General features: G+C 45.8%; 2 protein-coding genes across 3 annotated transcripts; both read left to right on the forward strand.

The window, feature by feature from the left end:
- Nucleotides 1-1,847: 1,847 nt before the first annotated feature.
- On the forward strand, nucleotides 1,848-6,200 carry LOC308120758 (uncharacterized protein). Its single transcript, XM_080481557.1, has 2 exons — nucleotides 1,848-2,115; nucleotides 5,483-6,200. Exons 1-2 carry the CDS (start codon nucleotides 2,005-2,007, stop codon nucleotides 5,972-5,974), a joined length of 603 nt encoding a protein of 200 aa, XP_080337683.1. The 5' UTR covers nucleotides 1,848-2,004; the 3' UTR covers nucleotides 5,975-6,200.
- On the forward strand, nucleotides 6,152-18,544 carry LOC308120752 (high-affinity choline transporter 1-like). 2 transcript variants are annotated; one of them, XM_080481550.1, is made up of 8 exons: nucleotides 6,152-6,200; nucleotides 11,249-11,362; nucleotides 11,434-11,589; nucleotides 12,640-12,788; nucleotides 12,858-13,001; nucleotides 13,904-14,057; nucleotides 14,737-14,954; nucleotides 16,092-18,544. In XM_080481550.1, exons 2-8 carry the CDS (start codon nucleotides 11,329-11,331, stop codon nucleotides 16,647-16,649), a joined length of 1,413 nt encoding a protein of 470 aa, XP_080337676.1. In that variant the 5' UTR covers nucleotides 6,152-6,200; nucleotides 11,249-11,328; the 3' UTR covers nucleotides 16,650-18,544. The 2 variants fall into 2 exon arrangements, with proteins under 2 accessions (XP_080337676.1, XP_080337675.1); XM_080481549.1 differs by lacking the exon at nucleotides 6,152-6,200 and adding an exon at nucleotides 9,004-9,252.
- The last annotated feature ends 2,530 nt before the right edge of the window (nucleotides 18,545-21,074 follow it).

The following is a 21,074-nucleotide window of genomic DNA, read 5'->3' on the forward strand; positions in this document are numbered from 1 at the left end:
GGAAGGTTTTAAAATAATCCCACTTTGTTTGTCCTTTAATGAGAAAATTCATTTAATTTATTACACTGGTGAGTTTTGATCAAAGGAAGAATCCAGTAAATGTTCACAATCATTGTTACAATAGGACATTTTTATTTAACAATATATAGTCTCATCTTCCAATATATGAAATACTTCACCAAAATAAAAGACTGAATAAAGGCAGTTGATGTGGAAGACGTGTTCCTGTCGCCTCTCAGACGTCAGGAGGCTCTGTCTCTGGTTTTTTACTCTGATTTACTTTATTTGTTTATCATGAACAGGAAACATTCATTTTAATTAAAGAAAAGAGGTTTTATACCAGAATCATAAATACCCAAATCATAATACATATTACTAATATAATCTAGAGAAAAAAACGTGTAAAACTGCAACAAACAGTTAAAATTCATAGAAAATACATAAAAACTCTTGTGCAGTACATTATACAAACAAGGCAACGGACAGGAACACAATATTACAATATACATTATAAATATAATCTACAGTAAAATTTATCACCAGAGAATACTAGAGTACATTGTACAACAATGCAATGTAGGATTAATGCTGACACAGCTGGTTTTCCCTGACGTGTTTTTCAGGTTTGTAGAAGAAGTGTATTGACGCAGTACTCTTCTGTAAACATGGTCACGCGTTCCACACTAAACAATATCTACTTCCTGTTTCACTTCCTGGACCGACCCGACCCGACAGCAGGTTCTATTTGCTCCGTGTCCTAATTCCTTCTGGTAAACAAGAAAACCAGAAAGCAGCACTCCATCTTGTCGGGTCACAGTCTCACATTTGTTCCCGGGTGGTTGTAATTCCCCCCCCCCCCCCCCCGTCCAGCTGCAGCAGCCAGATGTTGCTGGCCTGCGATCAGGGAGCAGATTTATGGGTGTTAAGTCCCTCGGTGTTCACATGTGGAGGAAAGATAAAGAGCAGCCGGTGAAGGAGGACGGCCACATCACATCTTTTTATTTCTTTGTTTTAAACCTCTGATCAGATCTTCTGCAGCCTAAAGACGGGATCAATCTTTGGTCTGACTCTCAGAGCGAAGGCACAACGCGCAGCCCAGATTAAAGCCAAAGCCCCGAGGCAGAGGAGCAGGACGAGCTTCATCTGAGCAGCCGTGAGCAGATTGTCCAGTTTCTGATCAAAACCAGAAACATGAGCTCATCACTCCCGTCCTGAATCCCTCCGCTGGCTCCCGCCTCCGCCAGGACGCATCTCAAGATCTGCATTCATGGTACCTCCAGATTATAGAGCATCCTCCTCCTCTAACAGCAGATTATAGAGCATCTTCCTCCTCTGACACCAGATTATAGAGCATCTTCCTCCTCTGACACCAGATTATAGAGCATCTTCCTCCTCTAACATCAGATTAGAGAGGATTTTAATTTGCTGTACGTAAAACAAATCAATGAATTTGGATTAAAAATATAAATAAATGATACAAAGCGTATAACTGCAGTTTTTTTACCATTTAAATGACAGAAGTTTCACATTTTTTAATCTTTTTAATTATTTTATCCTCAATATTTTTTGTTTAATTTATTTTTTATAATCAATGTACTTATTTATTTGTTTACTGTATTCAACATAAATATTTACTGAAAAGAAGTTTTCTTTGGGAATAAATTAAACTGTTGAATCAGAATCAAATATTTAATCAGTTTCATTTGATGCAGCGTCAGTAAATCAGTGACGTTTCTCCACCCGGGTGGCATCGCCTGCTGCCCCCCCCCCCTCTCCCCATCCCCCCCCCCCACACACACACACACACCCCCTCTGTACTTCAGGCGGATCTCTGCAGAGCGGCAGTCAGTCCCTCGTGGTCTGAGCTGGCAGCGGTGGTCTTTATCCATCTGAGTTCAGTCGCTTCCAGTTTGTGGTTCCTTTCTTGGTTCCTGACCACTGGATACTAACCTTCTGACTGGTTCTGGTTCTGGTTCTGGTTCTGGTTCTGGTTCCTGGTGCACCATGCGGTCTCTGCTGGAGAGCAGCTGGACGAAGTTCGGCCCGGCGGGCCGGGACTCTCTGGACTGGTCTCCTGGACCGTCGGCGCTGCCGTCCACCGACAGGCAGCCTCCGGTCAGTTGGACTGGTGTTTGTTGTTGTTGTGGTTCTACTTCTCCTCCTTCTCCTCCTCCTTCTTTTCTTCTCCTCCTCCTTCTTTTCTTCTCCTCCTCCTTCTTTTCTTCTCCTTCTTTTTCTTCTCCTCCTCCTTCTTTTCTTCTCCTTCTTTTTCTTCTCCTCCTCCTTCTTTTCTTCTCCTCCTCCTTCTTTTCTTCTCCTCCTCCTTCTTTTCTTCTCCTTCTTTTTCTTCTCCTCCTCCTTCTTTTCTTCTCCTCCTCCTTCTTTTCTTCTCCTTCTTTTTCTTCTCCTCCTCCTTCTTTTCTTCTCCTCCTAAAATAACCCCTCACCTTCCTTCGTTCATTCGCATTTTAATGTTTTCATTTATCTCCATCTTTATTATTCAGGCTGAACTGGAAACAAAGTCGAGATGTAATCTGATTACTTTGATTTTCTGTCTTGATTCTTCAGAAGTAATAAAATAGAAAAACTCAGGATTATAAAAATTAAAAAGTAAAACAATCTGAATTGATCAATGATCAAACTGTTAAAACCCGTTTCATGATTAATATGCAGCAATAAAGATAAACTGCAAATCAAATAGTTTATGAATGTGTTTGTTTGTTTGTTTGTTTTGTTTGTGAATGTGTTTGTTTGTCTGTTTGTTTTTTGTTTGTAAATGTGTTTGTTTGTTTGTTTGTTTTGTGAATGTGTTTGTTTTGTTTGTGAATGTATTTGTCTGTTTGTTTTGTTTGTGAATGTGTTTGTTTGTTTTGTTTGTGAATGTGTTTGTTTTTTGTTTGTAAATGTGTTTGTTTGTTTTGTTTGTGAATGTGTTTGTTTGTTTGTTTCTGAATGTCTCTGTTTGTAAATGTGTTTGTTTGTTTTGTTTGTTTGTGAATGTGTTTGTCTGTTTGTTTGTTTTGTTTGTGAATGTGTTTGTTTGTTTTGTTTGTGAATGTGTTTGTTTGTTTTGTTTGTGAATGTGTTTGTTTGTCTGTTTGTTTGTTTTGTTTGTGAATGTGTTTGTTTGTTTTGTTTGTGAATGTGTTTGTTTGTTTGTTTGTTTTGTTTGTGAATGTGTTTGTTTGTTTTGTGAATGTGTTTGTTTGTTTGTTTTGTGAATGTGTTTGTTTGTTTGGTTTGTGAATGTGTTTGTTTGTCTGTTTGTTATTTGTTTGTAAATGTGTTTGTTTGTTTGTTTGTTTGTTTTGTGAATGTGTTTGTTTGTTCTGTTTGTGAATGTATTTGTCTGTTTGTTTTGTTTGTGAATGTGTTTGTTTGTTTGTTTTGTTTGTGAATGTGTTTGTTTGTTTTGTTTGTGAATGTATTTGTCTGTTTGTTTTGTTTGTGAATGTGTTTGTTTTTTTGTTTGTAAATGTGTTTGTTTGTTTTGTGAATGTGTTTGTTTTGTTTGTGAATGTGTTTGTTTGTTTTGTTTGTGAATGTGTTTGTTTGTTTGTTTCTGAATGTCTCTGTTTGTAAATGTGTTTGTTTGTTTGTTTTGTTTGTTTGTGAATGTGTTTGTCTGTTTGTTTGTTTTGTTTGTGAATGTGTTTGTTTGTTTTGTTTGTGAATGTGTTTGTTTGTCTGTTTGTTTGTTTTGTTTGTGAATGTGTTTGTTTGTTTTGTTTGTGAATGTGTTTGTTTGTCTGTTTGTTTGTTTTGTTTGTGAATGTGTTTGTTTGTTTTGTTTGTGAATGTGTTTGTTTGTTTTGTTTGTGAATGTGTTTGTTTGTCTGTTTGTTTGTTTTGTTTGTGAATGTGTTTGTTTGTTTTGTTTGTGAATGTGTTTGTTTGTTTTGTTTGTGAATGTGTTTGTTTGTCTGTTTGTTTGTTTTGTTTGTGAATGTGTTTGTTTGTCTGTTTGTTTGTTTTGTTTGTGAATGTGTTTGTTTGTTTTGTTTGTGAATGTGTTTGTTTGTTTGTTTGTGAATGTCTCTGTAAATGTGTTTGTTTGTTTTGTTTGTTTGTGAATGTGTTTGTCTGTTTGTTTGTTTTGTTTGTGAATGTGTTTGTTTGTTTTGTTTGTGAATGTGTTTGTTTGTCTGTTTGTTTGTTTTGTTTGTGAATGTGTTTGTTTGTTTTGTTTGTGAATGTGTTTGTTTGTCTGTTTGTTTGTTTTGTTTGTGAATGTGTTTGTTTGTTTTGTTTGTGAATGTGTTTGTTTGTTTTGTTTGTGAATGTGTTTGTTTGTCTGTTTGTTTGTTTTGTTTGTGAATGTGTTTGTCCAGAGAGATTTCAGAGCGACAGTCTCAATCCTCACATGGTGCCGATGACGAGCAGCAGCCGCTGGATTAACGACCGCTCAGTTCACTGAATGCAGATTAAAAGATGAACGGGGGCATTTAACAGATGTTTCCGACTGTGTCGCCCCCTGGTGGCCAGCTCAGTTCACAAACAACAACAAGTCACATATGAAACGATTCAACCTTTCAATGTTTTCTTTTACTGTAATCTGATTACCTGTTTGGTTTCTAGGAGCTGAATAAGAACTCACAGTATTATCATATCATATAATATATCATTTTTATATAGTATATTATATATATATATATCATTGAAGGTTTATATTCAAATGTGACAAATGTATTATTTTGTCAGATTAAACTAAATGTGTTTCACTGTAATTTGTCTTTAAAGATGTTTTATCTGGTTAATTTGTCCCGGTGAGGATTTTTATTTCTTTACTTTGATAAATCGTTTGATACATTTTCCGTTATTGTTCTGCAGAGTTTATGTTGTTGTGTTGTTTATTGTGTCATTGAGTTGGTTTATTGTCTTGTTTCGTTTATTTATCTTCTTGTTGAGTTTGTTTGTTTCATTTAGTTTTTTTTTGTCTTGTTTTGTTTGTTGTTTTGTTTGCTTGTTTATTGTCTCATTGAGTATGTTGTTGTGTTGTTTATTGATTCATTTAGTTTGTTTAGTGTTTTGTTTTGTTTCTCTATCTTCAGTTTGTTTATTGTCTTGTTTTGTTTGTTTGTTTATTGTTTCATTTAGTTTGTTTAGTGTCTTGTTTTGTTTCTTTATCTTCAGTTTGTTTATTGTCTTGTTTTGTTTGTTTGTTTATTGTTTCATTTAGTTTGTTTAGTGTCTTGTTTTGTTTCTTTATCTTCAGTTTGTTTATTGTCTTGTTTTGTTTGTTTGTTTATTGTTTCATTTAGTTTGTTTAGTGTCTTGTTTTGTTTCTTTATCTTCAGTTTGTTTATTGTCTTGTCGAGTTTTATTGTCTTGTTGTGAGTTTATTGTCTCGTTAATCGTTTTATTGGTCGGACCAGCCAGAGAGACGTTCTATATCTTGTTTATTTATTTTTGTTGAGGTAAACAAGTGTTCAGACGGTGTTTCCTGGTCTTTGGACGTAACGGTCATGTGTCTGTCTGGCAGGGTCAGGGCTCCGGAGAGTCCATCCTCAACGCCGGCGCCATCGCCTACATCGCCGTGGCCACGGTGTCTGTCCTGCTGCTGCTCTCCGGCCTGCTGGGCTTCCTGCTGTGGCGGCGGAGGCGGGGCTTCGGTCTGGACGGGAAGCTGGGCCTGGCCAACGTGATCGCCCTGGAGGACCTGCAGGACCCGGAGAGGAACTGCCAGCTGCTGTCGTCGCTGCGCCGCGGCCGCGGCCCGCACCAGCTACCCAGCTCCAGCTCTGAGCAGGACGTGGGCGACGGCGTCTTCCTCATGGTGTACCTGCCCTCGCCCTACGAGCAGACGCTCACCAGGATTGCCCGGGCCGCCAGTACCAGCAGCTCCAAGGACGTGGAGCTGCTGCCCCCGAGTCCTGGCCCGGAGAGCGGCGGCGGCAGGCGGGACGACGACGACGACGACGACGGGGTTCTGGTCGCAAGCGACACGGTCAAAGAGGAAGAAATCAAGGACTGAACCCGGGAGAGGAAAGGATGTCGGCATGAGAACATCCACAGCTTTTCAGCCGACGACCGATTAAGACCATCACCTGGACTCTGAGGTTCCCGACTCGAGATCCAAACCAGACACGTACCTCTCAAAACAAAACCAGACACTTTCAACAGACCTGGGATACTGGGGAGCGAGACTGATGGAAGTGGGCGTGGCCTCTAATCTGCTGCATTTCTTCAGGAAAACTGGGGTGAATCTAAGGAAAAGTACCCAAAAGTTTAAGATACCTGTATTTTTGGTGACTATATTTCCATAACATCCGTAAGTGTCCATAAAAGAGTTAATTTTTAACTCTTACCGGATCGGTGGGCGTCGTCTTCATCAGTGGTTCTCAACATAACATCCCGGCCAGACGTCGCTCGTGGGTCCGAAGCTTTGCATGTTGCCAAGTTTACGAAAATACGTTCATACATATCAAAGAAATCCAGAGTGAGACAGTTTTTAGAATCTGCCGGAGGCCTGGAAAACTGCTCAATGCTTCTGTTTGGAAGGTTTCTGATTGAGATGAGCCAGTTTCATTTAGCGACGCTCTTTTTAGGGCTAATTCAAGGAAGATCCACAGAGAAAAAAGTTGGGAATCATTTTCTTGAAGATGAAACCAACACGACTTAGAAAATTTCCAAAAAGCCACCAAACGGCAAGCTGCAATACCAGTTCACACCACAAGATGGTGCATGGCGTCAGTCCTCCTGTGTTCAGCAGCAGCAGGTTTAAATATGAGTAAGAACAGAAAATCTAATTCAACAATGGAAATGTTCATCCTCTGAGGAGCAGCAGCTCACTGCTGCCACCCAGTGTGCAAAAAGTGGAATTCCATAAAACTTTATAAAACTATAAAACTTTACATTCAAAGGACAAAAAGTGCAACAGCCTGAAAGAAGAGACGAGTCCCGCAATAATAAAACATTTGTCCAGCAAATCCCTTTATTTTTTTACGTAAATGTCAAGAACACATCTTCACCTTAATTATCATCATCGTCATCATCATCATGAACTGTTTTTGAACTTCATACATCGGGTGTGCGGCACATGAAAACTGCTGACTCAGGAAAGAAAGACACAACCTGGGGGATTGGCTGGCTCCCCTCTTCCTGTGGAGCCTCAGATTGTAAAAGCTGAACATCTGTATGAAAACAAAACGTCATTTTCTTTTACAATCGTCGTGTCTCGTCTCTCTAGCAGCTCCTCTAATTGGGCTTTTCCACCAAAACGAACCACGTCACTGGTTCCACCAACGTAGCGCCGGCAGGATCCAGGAACCAGGAGACGGACTGTCCCAGTGGTTTGGTCCGGGTCGCTCCATCTAGTCTGACCTGAACCTCATGAAGACATTCAGTCTCCTCGTGTCTCTGTGGGGTTTTTTCACGTCCGTCTTGCTTTAGTCCAGAGCCCCGGAGTGGACATAGAGGGGGAATAATAATAATAGTAATAATAATAATAATAAGAACCTGAATGATCTCGGGTCTTATTTTTCACCGTTCCAACATTCCATAGTGACTTTCTGCTCCTTTCACTTTATTTCTGGACGTGTCTGAATCAAAAGCTTCAACATGGAGGAATGGAGGTGTAGAATGATAGAACTGCTCTACAGCCGTTTCCATGGTAACCTAGGTAACCACTCTGATTAAAGTTCTCCTTCACATGAAGCCATTAAAAGGCTCATTTTAGCTCTAAAAACTCCAACTTTCATTTCCAGTAGTTTGTAGTTTGTTTAGTAGTTCCTGAGGAACCAGAAGTCTGGCTTCATTAGAAAGAAGTTCTGTGGAGCGTCTCATAGCGGAGCGCCCCCTGCTGCCTCGTGCAGACCTCAGCCTGCGGTCAGAACGCCAAACAAGACCTGGAGGTGAAGTTAGTCACAATCATGTCACCATGAAAAGCCTGAAAAGAACTGGTTCTAGGTTCTAGGTTCTAGATCCACCAGCTACTGAGTGTGACAGCAGGAGCTCTGCAGCTCAACACTTCAATTAGAACCGCGGCTCCACCATCGCCTAGAATTGATCCCCTTCCCTCGTATCATTAACTTGAGGGAACGACTGATTATCTCCTGTTATTATTATTTTTCCTCTATAACCACTCCGGCGCTCCGTGTTTGCTGCAGAGCTCAGAAAGCCGGTTCAGCAACTCTTCCTCCTCGTAGATAGCCATAACTCCAGCCATAACTCCGCCCCCAGCTGATGGCGTGTCAGATCCTGCTCTGGCCCTGGACCAGAACTAGAACCTGGTTCTTTCTGCTGGAAAAGCCCCCTTAGATCAGTGTCGTCCCAGTTGTGAGTAAAAGTGAGCATTAGTGATTTTTACTTTCATAGACAATCTTTATTTTCTGATGCTGATATTTGTATTAATTTTTATGGGTTGACCTCCGGATACAATGAACGACAATAAAGAGGAGATTTCTGGAACAGAGGGCCTCACGTCTCGTATTGTTGCTCTGAGAGGGAAAACTGGATCCAAAGGCTCGAGTTCCAGAGGGAAAATGGTTTCAGTCATGATCTAAGGAAGCACTGGTATCGGTATCCGGGCCGATACTGCACCAAGCCGTGCTACATGCTAAAACGTTTCAGGCTCACATACCAGCGATGCTACATGCTACATGCTAAAACGTTTCAGGCTCACATACCAGCGATGCTACATGCTACATGCTAAACATGATAAAGTGGCTGATACTCTCCTCACCAGCATCTCGGTCTACAGTAGCGCAGCACGCAGAGACACGCTATGCTATGTTATGCTACTGTAGACTGTGAGGCTGGTGGAGGTGACGTAGCATCGACAGAGGCTGGTGGAGGTGACGGAGCGTGGAGAGAGGCTGGTGGATGTTGTTTGTGGCGTCGATATTTTCAGACCCCCTGAAACGTCCTCCAGACGTTCTCTGACCTGTTTCCTGGATATCTGTTGACAGCTGAGCGGATTCCAGCCTGTCAGAAAAATCGGCGCAGCTCCGCCCAAAGTCTGTTTGAAAACTACGCCTCCTCCACAGCGGTGGAATCAGGTTTATCAGGTTTCCAGAGGGGTCGGACTGTCGGAGCATCTGCAGCCAGCTTCTCTCTGCACCGGCAGCATGGCCCTCAACGTCCCCGGGCTGGTGGCCTCCGTCCTCTTCTACGTGCTGGTGCTCGCCATCGGGATCTGGGCCTCCGTCAAGTCCAGGAGGGACGAGGCCAGGACGCAGGCGAGCCACGCGGACATGGCCCTGCTGGGGGACCGAAAGATCAGCTTGGTGGTGGGGGTCTTCACCACCACAGGTGGGTTTCTAACAGCCGTGAGACGACAGAGGAGCTGATCTACTGAGAACCATCAGCTGATCCTCTCAGCTGTTCACATCAGAACGGAGGTTATACTATTTCGACTAATGTACAACACGCAGTACTGTTTACTTTATAATTCTATTTTATTTTATTTTATTCATGTGGCGACAAAAACATCCCCGTCGTCTGTCTGTAGGGTGACGGTGACGACCAAGTAGAGGAGACTGGAAAGGCAGAATTCTTTTGTTAACATGAAGGAACCTTCAGAACCAGACTGAGAGGAGAACCTGCAGGACTGGGCTTCGTTGCTGTCATAGTTATTAGGCTGGAGACTTTGGATACAAGGTTTGTGGACCAACCAGACCAAGAGGAGGAGATGAAACGCTGGATAACCTTTAATATTGGGGAGTTTTCCCGGAGTCGGACTGTTTTCACAAAGTTGCAGGTTCAGTGGCTCGGAGCGCCGCCGTCACGGGAACAGACCAAACGCAACCGAAGCTTCTCGTTTTCGCTTAAAAACATTGTTGTGAAAACGGGGCGTTAATTTACTGTGAGAATTTTCCTTCCAGTGACCTTGAGGACAAAGAATCGAATGTGGAATAATTGAAAGTACGACTATTGTTCTGCCGGCTTCCCTCACAGCCACACGATGATTCATCTCACAGAGAACCAATGAGAATTTGCTGTCCTGTAAGCTCCGCCCCTTGCTTATATTAGCACGACTGTTAAAAAAGATCAAACAGTTTGTTGTTTCCAGAGGCGTTCAACTTGTCTGGTATAACTCGTCCTTGGTAGAAACACGCCGGAGGCAGGTTGAGCAGTTCAAACATGTTCGTCACTGCAGCTGGTTTCCAGAACTGAAGTTTCAGAGAAAGTTTCCATGTCGACGAGGTTCTGCAGTAGAAATGGACCATCAGCCACTCGGCAGCAGGTCTGGATTGGTTCTACGAGTTCTCCAGTTAAAAACGTCAGAAATGAAATGGTTTGACATGAAAGGAGTCTGTCGTTACTGGAGAGCAAGTTCATGTCAGACCCTGGACCCCCAGCAGCCCCCCAGCAGCCCCCCAGCAGACCCCCAGCAGCCCCCCAGCAGCCCCCCAGCAGCCCCCCAGCAGCCCCCCAGCAGACCCCCAGCAGCCCCCCAGCAGACCCCCAGCAGCCCCCCCTCAGCACCGCTGCCTACTGATTGGTTCATTTGGTAAAGAAATTCCCCCCAAAGGCGATTAATATAGTACAATAAGTAAATAAATAAATAGAGAATAAAAAGCACTTCCTGTCCAGGTCATGTTGCCAGTTAGCAAATATTTGAAAAGAAAACCAACTCAGTCAACGTCTCCATGTCGGATCAGTAAACACCGAATGGTGTAGTTAGTCTGCCGGGCCACGAGAGGGCGCTGTTTCTTGTTTTTGTAATGAAACCACACAGACGTGCTGAGAACAATACGCTATAAACATTAATAAAATGGAGAGAAGCTGACATCCGTAAGGGCAGACGAGGAATCGGATGCTGTGAGAGGAGAATCTCCACGCCACTACGGAGGCCGCCATGTTTGTTACTGCTGCATGAGCAGCTGAAGTATTGACCTCCGCCGTGGTGCACATCGTGAGTGACAGCACTCCTCAGCCAGTGGCGGTCTCTGCAGGGGGGAATCGGTAGTGTGAAAGAAAAGCACCTCTTTGGGAGCCAGGATGAGAAGAAATCTTAGTTACAGTCGATCGGTGTCGTGGAACCAGACGCCCCTGAAAACGGAACTATTCTGAAACCCTGTTCCTGGTCGTAGTAACCACTTCCTCTGCACATGCTCAGTGGAGCCAATCAGAACAAAGGTTCCCCTGTGGCTTCATGACTCCCAGTCCAGGTTCTCCTGGACTTGGTACGTTCATAGCAACCCTCCGATAGAGAGATGTCCTCCGGACCACCCGATCAGCAGGCGGATGTTTGGCTCGGGTGTTGTGATGAGTTTGGTGATCAGTCTGAATGTGCTCTCTGCAGCCACCTGGGTCGGAGGGACCTTCATCATCGGCACCGCTGAGACGGTGTACGACCCAAAGTTCGGCCTGATCTGGGCGGTGATGCCTTTAGCAGCGACAGTCGCCTTCACTGTTGGTAAGAAGATTTCACCTTGTTTTGTTGTTGTTATTGTTAATCCTGCTATAATCCTGACCTTGCCTCCGAAGGTGGGCTTTTCTTTGCCGAGCCGATGAGAGACAGGAAGTACGTGACCATGATGGACCCCTTCCAGAAGAAGTATGGAAACGTTCTGTGCGGCGTTCTGTCCGTGGCGCCGCTGATGTCTGAAATCGTTTGGGTGACGTCGACACTGATAAGTTTGGGTAAAAGACTGATGAACCTGTGACTTCCCTCCTGCAGGATGGGACCTGGATTTGTTTCCTATATAGAAGTTTTGGTATTTGACCCAGTTTCACCTGAAAATTCTACGTTTTCAGTTCAGTTTCTTCTTTAAATGGCGACATTTTGAATTGACTTAGAAAGAAACTCTGAAATTGATGTAGTGAGCATGTTGGACCACTAGTTGGTGCTGTTGTTTGTTTTTAATGTGAAAGCGCACACACACACACTAAACATTAACACTGGGAGAACATTCTAGTGGACAGACCACCAAGTTGGGTTGTTATTACAGTGATTTTCAAAATAAAACCACCAAGTTGGGTTGTTATTACAGTGACTGTCAAAATAAAGGTACCAAGCCCAGGAGAATATGGACTGGGAGTCATGACACCACGGAGGAAACTTTGTTCTGATTGGCTCTACTGAGCATGTGCAGAACTACTAGTTACAACAGGACCAGAAGCAGCGTTTCAGAAAAGTTGCGTTTCCATGGAGACGGAGTCAGAGCGATTACAAAAAGTTCCATTTTGGCCACTGTTTCCCAAAAAGTTATTTTTTCAGTGGCTCCGAGCGCCGTTGTCATGGAAACACATGAACTAAAACACTTTGTCAGTTGAAAACCCGTAAAGGAGAGATTAAACAAGCGAACACCTTCAGTTTGTGTTTATTCTGCCGCAGACTGAGGGACCAGACATCCTGGAGCTTCATCACTCCGGTTTCTCCTGTTACCTGTTGACGCGCTGCAGAGCCACTGTCTCTCTCCGTCTCACTCCATCTCACTCCGTCTCACTCCGTCTCACTCCGTCTCACCCCGTCTCTCTCTGTCTCACTCCGTCTCACCCCGTCTCTCTCCGTCTCACTCCGTCTCACCCCGTCTCTCTCCGTCTCACTCCGTCTCTCTCCGTCTCACCCCGTCTCTCTCTGTCTCACTCCGTCTCACCCCGTCTCTCTCCGTCTCACCCCGTCTCTCTCTGTCTCACTCCGTCTCACCCCGTCTCTCTCCGTCTCACTCCGTCTCTCTCCGTCCTGCTCAGGTGTGACGATGAGCGTCATCCTGGATCTGTCCTACGCCGTGTGCATCTGGATCTCTGCTGCGGTGGCGGTGGTCTACACCCTGCTGGGAGGCCTCTACTCGGTGGCCTACACCGACATCATCCAGCTCACCCTCATCTTCATCACCTCCGTACGTCAATGAGTCTCGTGTTTGTCGTCTGTAGTCGGGGTGATAACAGCAGACTGTTTCTCCGCTCAGTGGCTCTGCGTCCCCTTCATCCTCATGAGCCCGGCCTCCGTCGACATCACCTCCACCTCCTTCAACCACACCTTCCAGGCGCCGTGGGTCGGCTCGCTGAGCGCCGGCAGAGCCTGGAAGTGGCTCGACATCTTCCTGCTGCTGGTGAGGACCCGGCCGCACACTTCAGCCCGTTTTCAAGTCAACCTGGAAAAAAATTACTTTTCATTGTTATTAAGGTGAGTTTGTTTACACGACAACGGCGCCTAGGGGCCAGCATATCCAACTTGGTGCTTTTATTTTGACAGTCACCATAATAACAATCCAACCTGGTGGTTTTATTTTGACAGTCACCATAATAACAATCCAACTTGGTGCTTTTATTTTGACAGTCACCATAATAACAATCCAACTTGGTGCTTTTATTTTGACAGTCACCATAATAACAATCCAACTTGGTGCTTTTATTTTGACAGTCACCGTAATAACAATCCATCTTGGTAGTTTTATTTTGACAGTCACCATAATAACAATCCAACTTGATGCTTTTATTTTGACAGTCACCATAATAACAATCCATCTTGGTAGTTTTATTTTGACAGTCACCATAATAACAATCCATCTTGGTAGTTTTATTTTGACAGTCACCATAATAACAATCCAACTTGGTGGTCTGTCCACTAGAATGTCCGTGTCCTCCTGTTAATGTGTGTGTGTATGTGCGTGCGTGCGTGCGTGTGTGTGTGTGTGTGTGTGTGTGTGTGTGTGTGTGTGAGTGTGTGTGTGAGCGTGTGTGTGTGCGTGTGTGTGTGTGTGTGTGTGTGTGAGTGTGAGTGTGAGTGTGTGAGTGTGTGTGTGTGTGTGTGTGAGTGTGTGTGAGTGTGTGTGTGTGCGTGTGCCTTCAGTACTAATACTAAACAGCACCAACTATTTTCCAGAACATTACGTTGTAAAACAAAACCATGTGTTTACACTGGAACTGTTGCCGTGGTAACGGAGCCTGATGCAGCAGTGAGATGAACCAGAATCTGAAGCTGGTCTCCTAAACGTCTCTGTCCCTCATGCAGAGCATCGGGGATCTGGGTTTCCAGGACTTCCACCAGAGGACGTTGTCGGCGTCCTCGCCAGCCACGGCCAAGCTGCGATGTTACGCCGCCGCCGTGCTGATCCCCACGTTCGGAGTGCCGGCGGTGCTGATCGGCGCCGTGGCGGCTTCCACCGGTAACGACTCCCGAGCAGAACCGCTCCACGTCACCGTCGCTCTGGACTCAGAACCGCTCATCAGGCCCAGTTTAAAGTCTGGATGCGGTTTTGTTTTTAACCTTTTTAAACGGTTTTTAAAATAAATACTTTCGTAGTAAATTCATTCAAGACATTTTCCAGAAGCCAGTTTCTGAAATAGAATTTAAAGTAAGTATGAAGAGTTCAATTTAGATTTAAAGTCAAATAATTATTATTACTGTAAAGTCCTCACATTACTTTGTTTGTTTGTTTGTAGGATAATGTTTGGTAAACAAACAAATATCTAAATAAATGAAAGTATGCTTTATCTATTGGAAAGGTTTATACTTTTCCAAATAGTTAAGTACTTATCCAAATAAGTGATTCTTCTTTATTAATGGAAGAGTACAAGTACTAACTGTTAGTTACGTTCCGATACCGAGTACCGACACGAGTACTGAACTGCAGACCGAGAGTATCAGTCAGACTTTAATTATGGCGAGTATGTAGCACTGGTATGTGAGTGCGACGACTCAGTATTGGATACCTGGTACTGGTATCGGTATCGGTATCGGTATCGGTACATCCCTAATCCAATGAGCTCATATCCTCCAAACCAGAGGTTCTGGATCGAGGTGTGACGAGGTTTCATGTTTGGTGTTCCTCTGGTTCTCCTCAGACTGGAACGCCACCTCCTACGGCTTGCCGTCGCCGTTTGAACGGCGTGAGGCCGGCATGATCCTGCCCCTCGCCCTCACCCACCTCACCCCACCCTACATCTCCATCATCGGCATCGGCGCCGTGGCTGCAGCCGTCATGTCCTCCACCGACTCCGCCCTGCTGTCGTCGGCCTCCATCTTCTCCTCCAACATCTACAAGAAAATCCTCAGGACCCAGGTGTTATAGAGCATCTTCCTCCTCTAATCCAGATTATAGAGCATCTCCCCAATCCAGATTATAGAGCATCTTCCACCCCTAAAATCAGATTATAGAGCATCTTCCTCCTCTAACATCCAGATTATAGAGCATCTTCCTCCTCTAACATCAGATTATAGAGTGTCTTCCTCCCCTAACATCAGATTATAGAGCATCTTCCTCCTCTAACACCAGATTATAGAGCATCTCCCTCATCTAACATCAGATTATAGAGCATCTCCCTCCTCTAACATCAGATTATAGAGCATCTTCCGCCCCAACATCAGATTATAGAGCATCTTCCTCCGCTAACATCAGATTATAGAGCATCTCCCCAACATCAGATTATAGAGCATCCCCCTAACATCAGATTATAGAGCACCATCCTCCTCTAACATCAGATTATAGAGCATCTTCCCCTCTAACACCATATTATAGAGCATCCTCCTCCCCTAACATCATATTATAGAGCACCTTCCTCCTCTAACATCAGATTATAGAGCATCCTCCCCTATAAAATCAGATTATAGAGAATCTTCCTCCCCTAACATCAGATTATAGAGCATCGCCCCCTCTAACACTAGATTATAGAGCATCCTCCTCCCCTAACATCATATCATAGAGCACCTTCCTCCTCTAACATCCAGATTATAAAGCATCTTCCTCCCCTAACATCAGATTATAGAGCATCTTCCTCCGCTAACATCAGATTATAGAGCATCTTCCTCCTCTAACATCAGATTATAGAGTATCCTCCCCCTATAAAATCAGATTATAGAGAATCTTACCCCTAACATCAGATTATAGAGCATCGTCCCCCTCTAACACCAGATTATAGAGCATCCTCCTCCCCTAACATCATATTATAGAGCACCTTCCTCCTCTAACATCCAGATTATAAAGCATCTTCCTCCCCTAACATCATATTATAGAGCACCTCCCCGCCAACATCCAGATTATAGAGCATCCACCTCCCCTAACATCATATTATAGAGCACCTTCCCCCGCTAACATCCAGATTATAGAGCATCTTCCTCCCCTAACATCAGATTATAGAGCATCTTCCTCCTCTACCAGACCTAAGGTGTCTCAGTCTGTCCTCTTGTGGTTTTCTCGAAGGCCTCGGAGAACGAGCTCCGCTGGGTGATCCGGATCTCGGTGGTGGTGTTCGGGCTGGCGGGGACGTCGCTCAGCTTCCTGCACGCCGGCGTCATGGCGTTCTGGGTTCTTGGCGGCGAGATCGCCTACATCCTGATGTTCCCGCAGCTGGTCTGCGTTCTGTTCTTCAGCATGTCCAACGCGTACGGCTCCGCCGCCGGCCTCGCCGTGGGGGTGGTGCTCAGGCTGCTGTGCGGGGAGCCGCTGCTCGCCGTGCCGCCGCTGCTCCGCCTCCCGGGCTTCACGCTGGAGGACGGCGTCTACGTCCAGTACTCCCCCGTCAGGACCGTCTGCATGCTGCTGGTCTTCGTCAGCATCCTGGCCTGCTCCGGTCTGTCCTCGCTCCTCTTCAACAAGGGACTGATACCCGAGAGGTGGGACGTGTTCAAGGTCAAAGGTCGACTTCCTGAACAAACTGAGGCTCCGGCGGAGAGCAGAAGTCAGGAGAACCCGAGGTCAGTCACTTCCTGTGAGAACGAGGCAGCAGCGACTGAACCCATGTTGGAATCAACATGCTGAGCAAACCTCAGGACCTCAGGACCTCAAGACCTCAGGACCTCGGGACCTCGGGACCTCGGGACCTCAGGACCTCTGGACCTCGGGACCTCGGGACCTCGGGACCTCAGGACCTCTGGACCTCGGGACCTAGGGACCTCGGGACCTCGGGACCTCGGGACCTCTGACCTCGGGACCTCGGGACCTCTGACCTCGGGACCTCGGGACCTCTGGACCTCAGGACCTCAGGACCTCGGGACCTCGGGACCTCGGGACCTCGGGACCTCGGGACCTCGGGACCTCTGGACCTCGGGACCTCGGGACCTCGGGACCTCGGGACCTCTGACCTCGGGACCTCGGGACCTCTGGACCTCAGGACCTCGGGACCTCTGGACCTCGGGACCTCGGGACCTCGGGACCTCAGGACCTCTGGACCTCGGGACCTCGGGACCTCGGGACCTCAGGACCTCAAGACCTCTGACCTCGGGACCTCGGGACCTCGGGACCTCGGGACCTCTGACCTCGGGACCTCGGGACCTCAAGACCTCAAGACCTCGGAACCTCGGGACCTCGGGACCTCAAGACCTCGGAACCTCGGGACCTCGGGACCTCAAGACCTCGGAACCTCGGAACCTCGGAACCTCGGGACCTCGGGACCTCGGGACCTCAAGACCTCAAGACCTCGGGACCTCTGGACCTCTGACCTCGGGACCTCGGGACGTCGGGACCTCGGGACCTCGGGACCTCAAGACCTCAGAACCTCAAGACCTCAAGACCTCGGGACCTCGGGACCTCGGGACCTCGGGACCTCGGGACCTCTGACCTCGGGACCTCGGGACCTCGGGACGTCGGGACCTCGGGACCTCGGGACCTCGAGACCTCTGACCTCGGGACCTCGGGACCTCTGACCTCGGGACCTCGGGACGTCGGGACCTCGGGACCTCAGAACCTCAAGACCTCAAGACCTCGGAACCTCGGGACCTCGGGACCTCGGGACCTCTGACCTCGGGACCTCGGGACCTCTGGACCTCGGGACCTCGGGACCTCGGGGACCTCTGACCTCGGGACCTCGGGACCTCGGGACCTCGGGACGTCGGGACCTCTGGACCTCTGGACCTCGGGACCTCGGGACCTCTGACCTCGGGACCTCTGGACCTCGGGACCTCGGGACCTCTGACCTCGGGACCTCGGGACCTCGGGACCTCAAGACCTCGGGACCTCGGGACCTCGGGACGTCGGGACCTCTGGACCTCGGGACCTCGGGACCTCGGGACCTCTGACCTCGGGACCTCGGGACCTCTGACCTCGGGACCTCGGGACCTCGGGACCTCAAGACCTCGGAACCTCGGGACCTCGGGACGTCGGGACCTCTGGACCTCGGGACCTCGGGACCTCTGGCCCTCGGGACCTCGGGACGTCGGGACGTCGGGACCTCGGGACCTCGGGACCTCGGGACCTCGGGACCTCGGGACGTCGGGGGACTTTAGAATGAGACGAGGGACAAACTTCAGGAGGAGCGAATGAAAACTACCATAAAAAAAACTAGGTAAGATGAGCCTTTATGGGGGAAACTTCTTCAAGGATCATTTCAATTTCTGTTTCCAGTTTGTAACTTGGAACTGTGACGTTGAGCGACGTGGTGTTGAGGTTCTTCAGACTTTAACGTCTTTCTGACCTTCGTTTTGACTCGGTCTCAATCAGAGTTCAACTTTCTGGGTGGAGCAACAAAAAGATATTAAAGACGATGAAGCAGCTGGGATGGATGATCGTAACGCACAGAGTCACACAGGTTTTATTTACATTCTTCTTAGAAATGTTGTAAACTCATGAGCTGCCAGCAGAGGGCAGCAAAGTCCCAGTTTCACACGTCTCATGAAGTTTTCTCTCTGGGAAATCAAATAATAAAAACATTCCTCTTCAAAAATCGTATTTTTATTGTCCTGATAAGTTTGAAAGTTTTGTCTTAGTTTAGTTAGAAGAATGGAATTAATTTATTATTAATTGATTTATCAAAAATACAAATATAACTTCAAATATTATCATGGTGTTTATTGTTTTCTTTATAATGTTCCCAACATTATTTATGATGTCAATAACAACAACAACAATAATAATAATTAATAATAATAATAATAATAATAATAATAATAATAATTATTATTATTATTATTATTATTATTATTATTATTACAATAATAATAACAATAAAAAAAATTATAATAATTATTATTATTATTATTATTATTATTATTATTATTATTATTATTATTATTATTATTATCAATTTTTTTTACATAAAAAACTGCTATTCGTTTACCAAAGTGAACTTCCTGCATATCAGGTAAAATGTCTAAAATGTCGACATCATGCCTGTTGGTGATTTGTTAACGTATGACTCCTGTGACTCCCTGTGGCTGTGGGGGGAGTCAGACTCTGGCTGAATGGTCTCTGGTGTATTAAATGATATTTCAGTTGATTTGCAGTTTGACCTCAAAACAAAACTTTCTCACTCAACTTTTGTTGGCGAATATAATCTAAAGCAGTTAAAGTGTTAATCAGGTATTATTTAAGGACCAAAGAGGTGTGTCCTGCAGCGTCAGAGTAATATAAATCCACAAATAAACCCAGTTAATGAGAAGTGACTGGATGTTACACAAAGCGACACCAGGACAGGTGTTTGCTGTCACTCGCCCAGTGACTGGGCTTCATACTGATGGACATTAAAGGACATTCGGTACCTTGAAGTCTTTTTCTAGTTCATATGTGGGCTGAACCAAGGTGAGGAATTAATGGAGGAAGGACGACTGCGCAGGCAGGTAATGGAGCGCTTTGTGCAGGATGGCGGGGCTAATGGGGTATTACTGGTTCAAGACCACGAGTGAGAGACAGTAATCCTCCGTGGAGGGATGAGAGCGATGGAAAGAGGAGAGGAGATGAGTGGAGGAACAAATCCGTCTCTGCCGGAGGAGGAGAGACTTTATTCATCACACAGACTGAAGACTGAGCAAAGGAAGCGTCAGTGTTTCCCAGCATGCATTGTGTTTTCCTGGTTGTTCAGAACATTTTCCACAGTGACGTTCATAAATCTTACAGAACTGAGAGAACCACCAACTGCTGAACACTGTGGGAATATCTGTATTAAACCCTGAGTTTAAGTTTCTACCAAGAAGATGGTAGATATAGATGATGTAAAAACAAACTGGTGGGTGTTCCGGGGGGGGGGGGGGGGGGGGGGGGGGGACATTATCAGTGATAATAGGCCCCGTTTCCATGACGACGCTTCTAGTGAAAACGTTTCTGTCGTTTCAGAAAGGTTTTCTGTGTGGATGTCCATTTCTACACAAGCGGCGGGAACATAGAGAAACGATGTAGTTTTCATGTCGGGCCACTAGGTGGCACTGTTGGTTGTTACGTCATGTGTTCGGCTGCATGGATTTCTTGTGCCGGCCTATGGCGAGGCTCAAAGATTACTATTCCGAGGACAGCATTTCATTTTCTTTTTATCATTTATCATCAGCCTCACACTCTCTACAGGATGTTTCACAGGTTCACAGGTTCACTGGTTCACTGGTTCACTGGTTCACAGGTTCACAGGTTCACTGGTTCACTGGTTCACTGGTTCACAGGTTCACAGGTTCACTGGTTCACTGGTTCACTGGTTCACTGGTTTACAGGTTCAGAGGTTCAGAGGTTCACAGGTTCACTGGTTCACAGGTTCACTGGTTCACAGGTTCACAGGTTCACAGGTTCACTGGTTCACTGGTTCACTGGTTCACTGGTTCACTGGTTCACAGGTTCACAGGTTCACTGGTTTCACTTGATGATCACCAGTATTATTCATATTGTTAATGTACGCCAGCTTGTGTCTTCACTCGTCTTATTCAGTCATTTATTCTGTGACGATCATCTCAGGGAATCAGTGGAGCGTCCACTGGGTTTATATTAATGGACATTTTGATGAATCACAAGGCTGACGGACCAGACGGACCAGTGCCCCCTTGTGGTGAAGAGCAGAACATCAGACCAAGAATGGTGGACTGTGATTGGACCAGGAGCCGGAGACCGGGATTGGTCCAGAAGACGCAGGAGGTGATGCTCTTGGTCTGTGAGGAGGGAAACATCCCTCCAGGAGAAAAACAAGTGTGGAACGTAGATTCACTCTATTTCAAAAGCTTTATGGTTTGATGAGCCCGATCAGTACTGGTACCGATTACCAGGTGAATTCAACTTTTGGAATAAATAATTGTGTAAACTTTGCTCGTTTCAGAGCCGTTTTATTAGTTCCTCACAGACTGGAACCTGAAGCAGTAAGAAGAGAATCTTACAATTGGTGACCCTGACCTGATCCGTGTAACGGCCAAGGTTTGGTTCTGAAGGAGGAGGAGCGTTCCAGAGGACCGAGGCGCCGCCACATCAGGGAAGCAGACAGTTGTTCAGACCTGTAGTGTA

The sequence above is a fragment of the Lipophrys pholis genome (genome assembly GCF_963383615.2).
Source record: "Lipophrys pholis genome assembly, chromosome: 15".
NCBI classification, from domain to species: domain Eukaryota; kingdom Metazoa; phylum Chordata; class Actinopteri; order Blenniiformes; family Blenniidae; genus Lipophrys; species Lipophrys pholis.

What these genes read in the sequence shown, in the direction of transcription:
- LOC308120752 (XM_080481549.1), top strand. Translation starts at nt 9,069, where the DNA reads ATGGCCCTCAACGTCCCCGGGCTGGTGGCCTCCGTCCTCTTCTACGTG. An exon ending in GGGGGTCTTCACCACCACAG is followed by an intron (nt 9,253 to 11,248) that starts GTGGGTTTCTAA and finishes TGCTCTCTGCAG; the next exon opens with CCACCTGGGTCGGAGGGACC. An exon ending in TCGACATCTTCCTGCTGCTG is followed by an intron (nt 13,002 to 13,903) that starts GTGAGGACCCGG and finishes TCCCTCATGCAG; the next exon opens with AGCATCGGGGATCTGGGTTT.
- LOC308120758 (XM_080481557.1), top strand. Translation starts at nt 2,005, where the DNA reads ATGCGGTCTCTGCTGGAGAGCAGCTGGACGAAGTTCGGCCCGGCGGGC. An exon ending in CCACCGACAGGCAGCCTCCG is followed by an intron (nt 2,116 to 5,482) that starts GTCAGTTGGACT and finishes TCTGTCTGGCAG; the next exon opens with GGTCAGGGCTCCGGAGAGTC.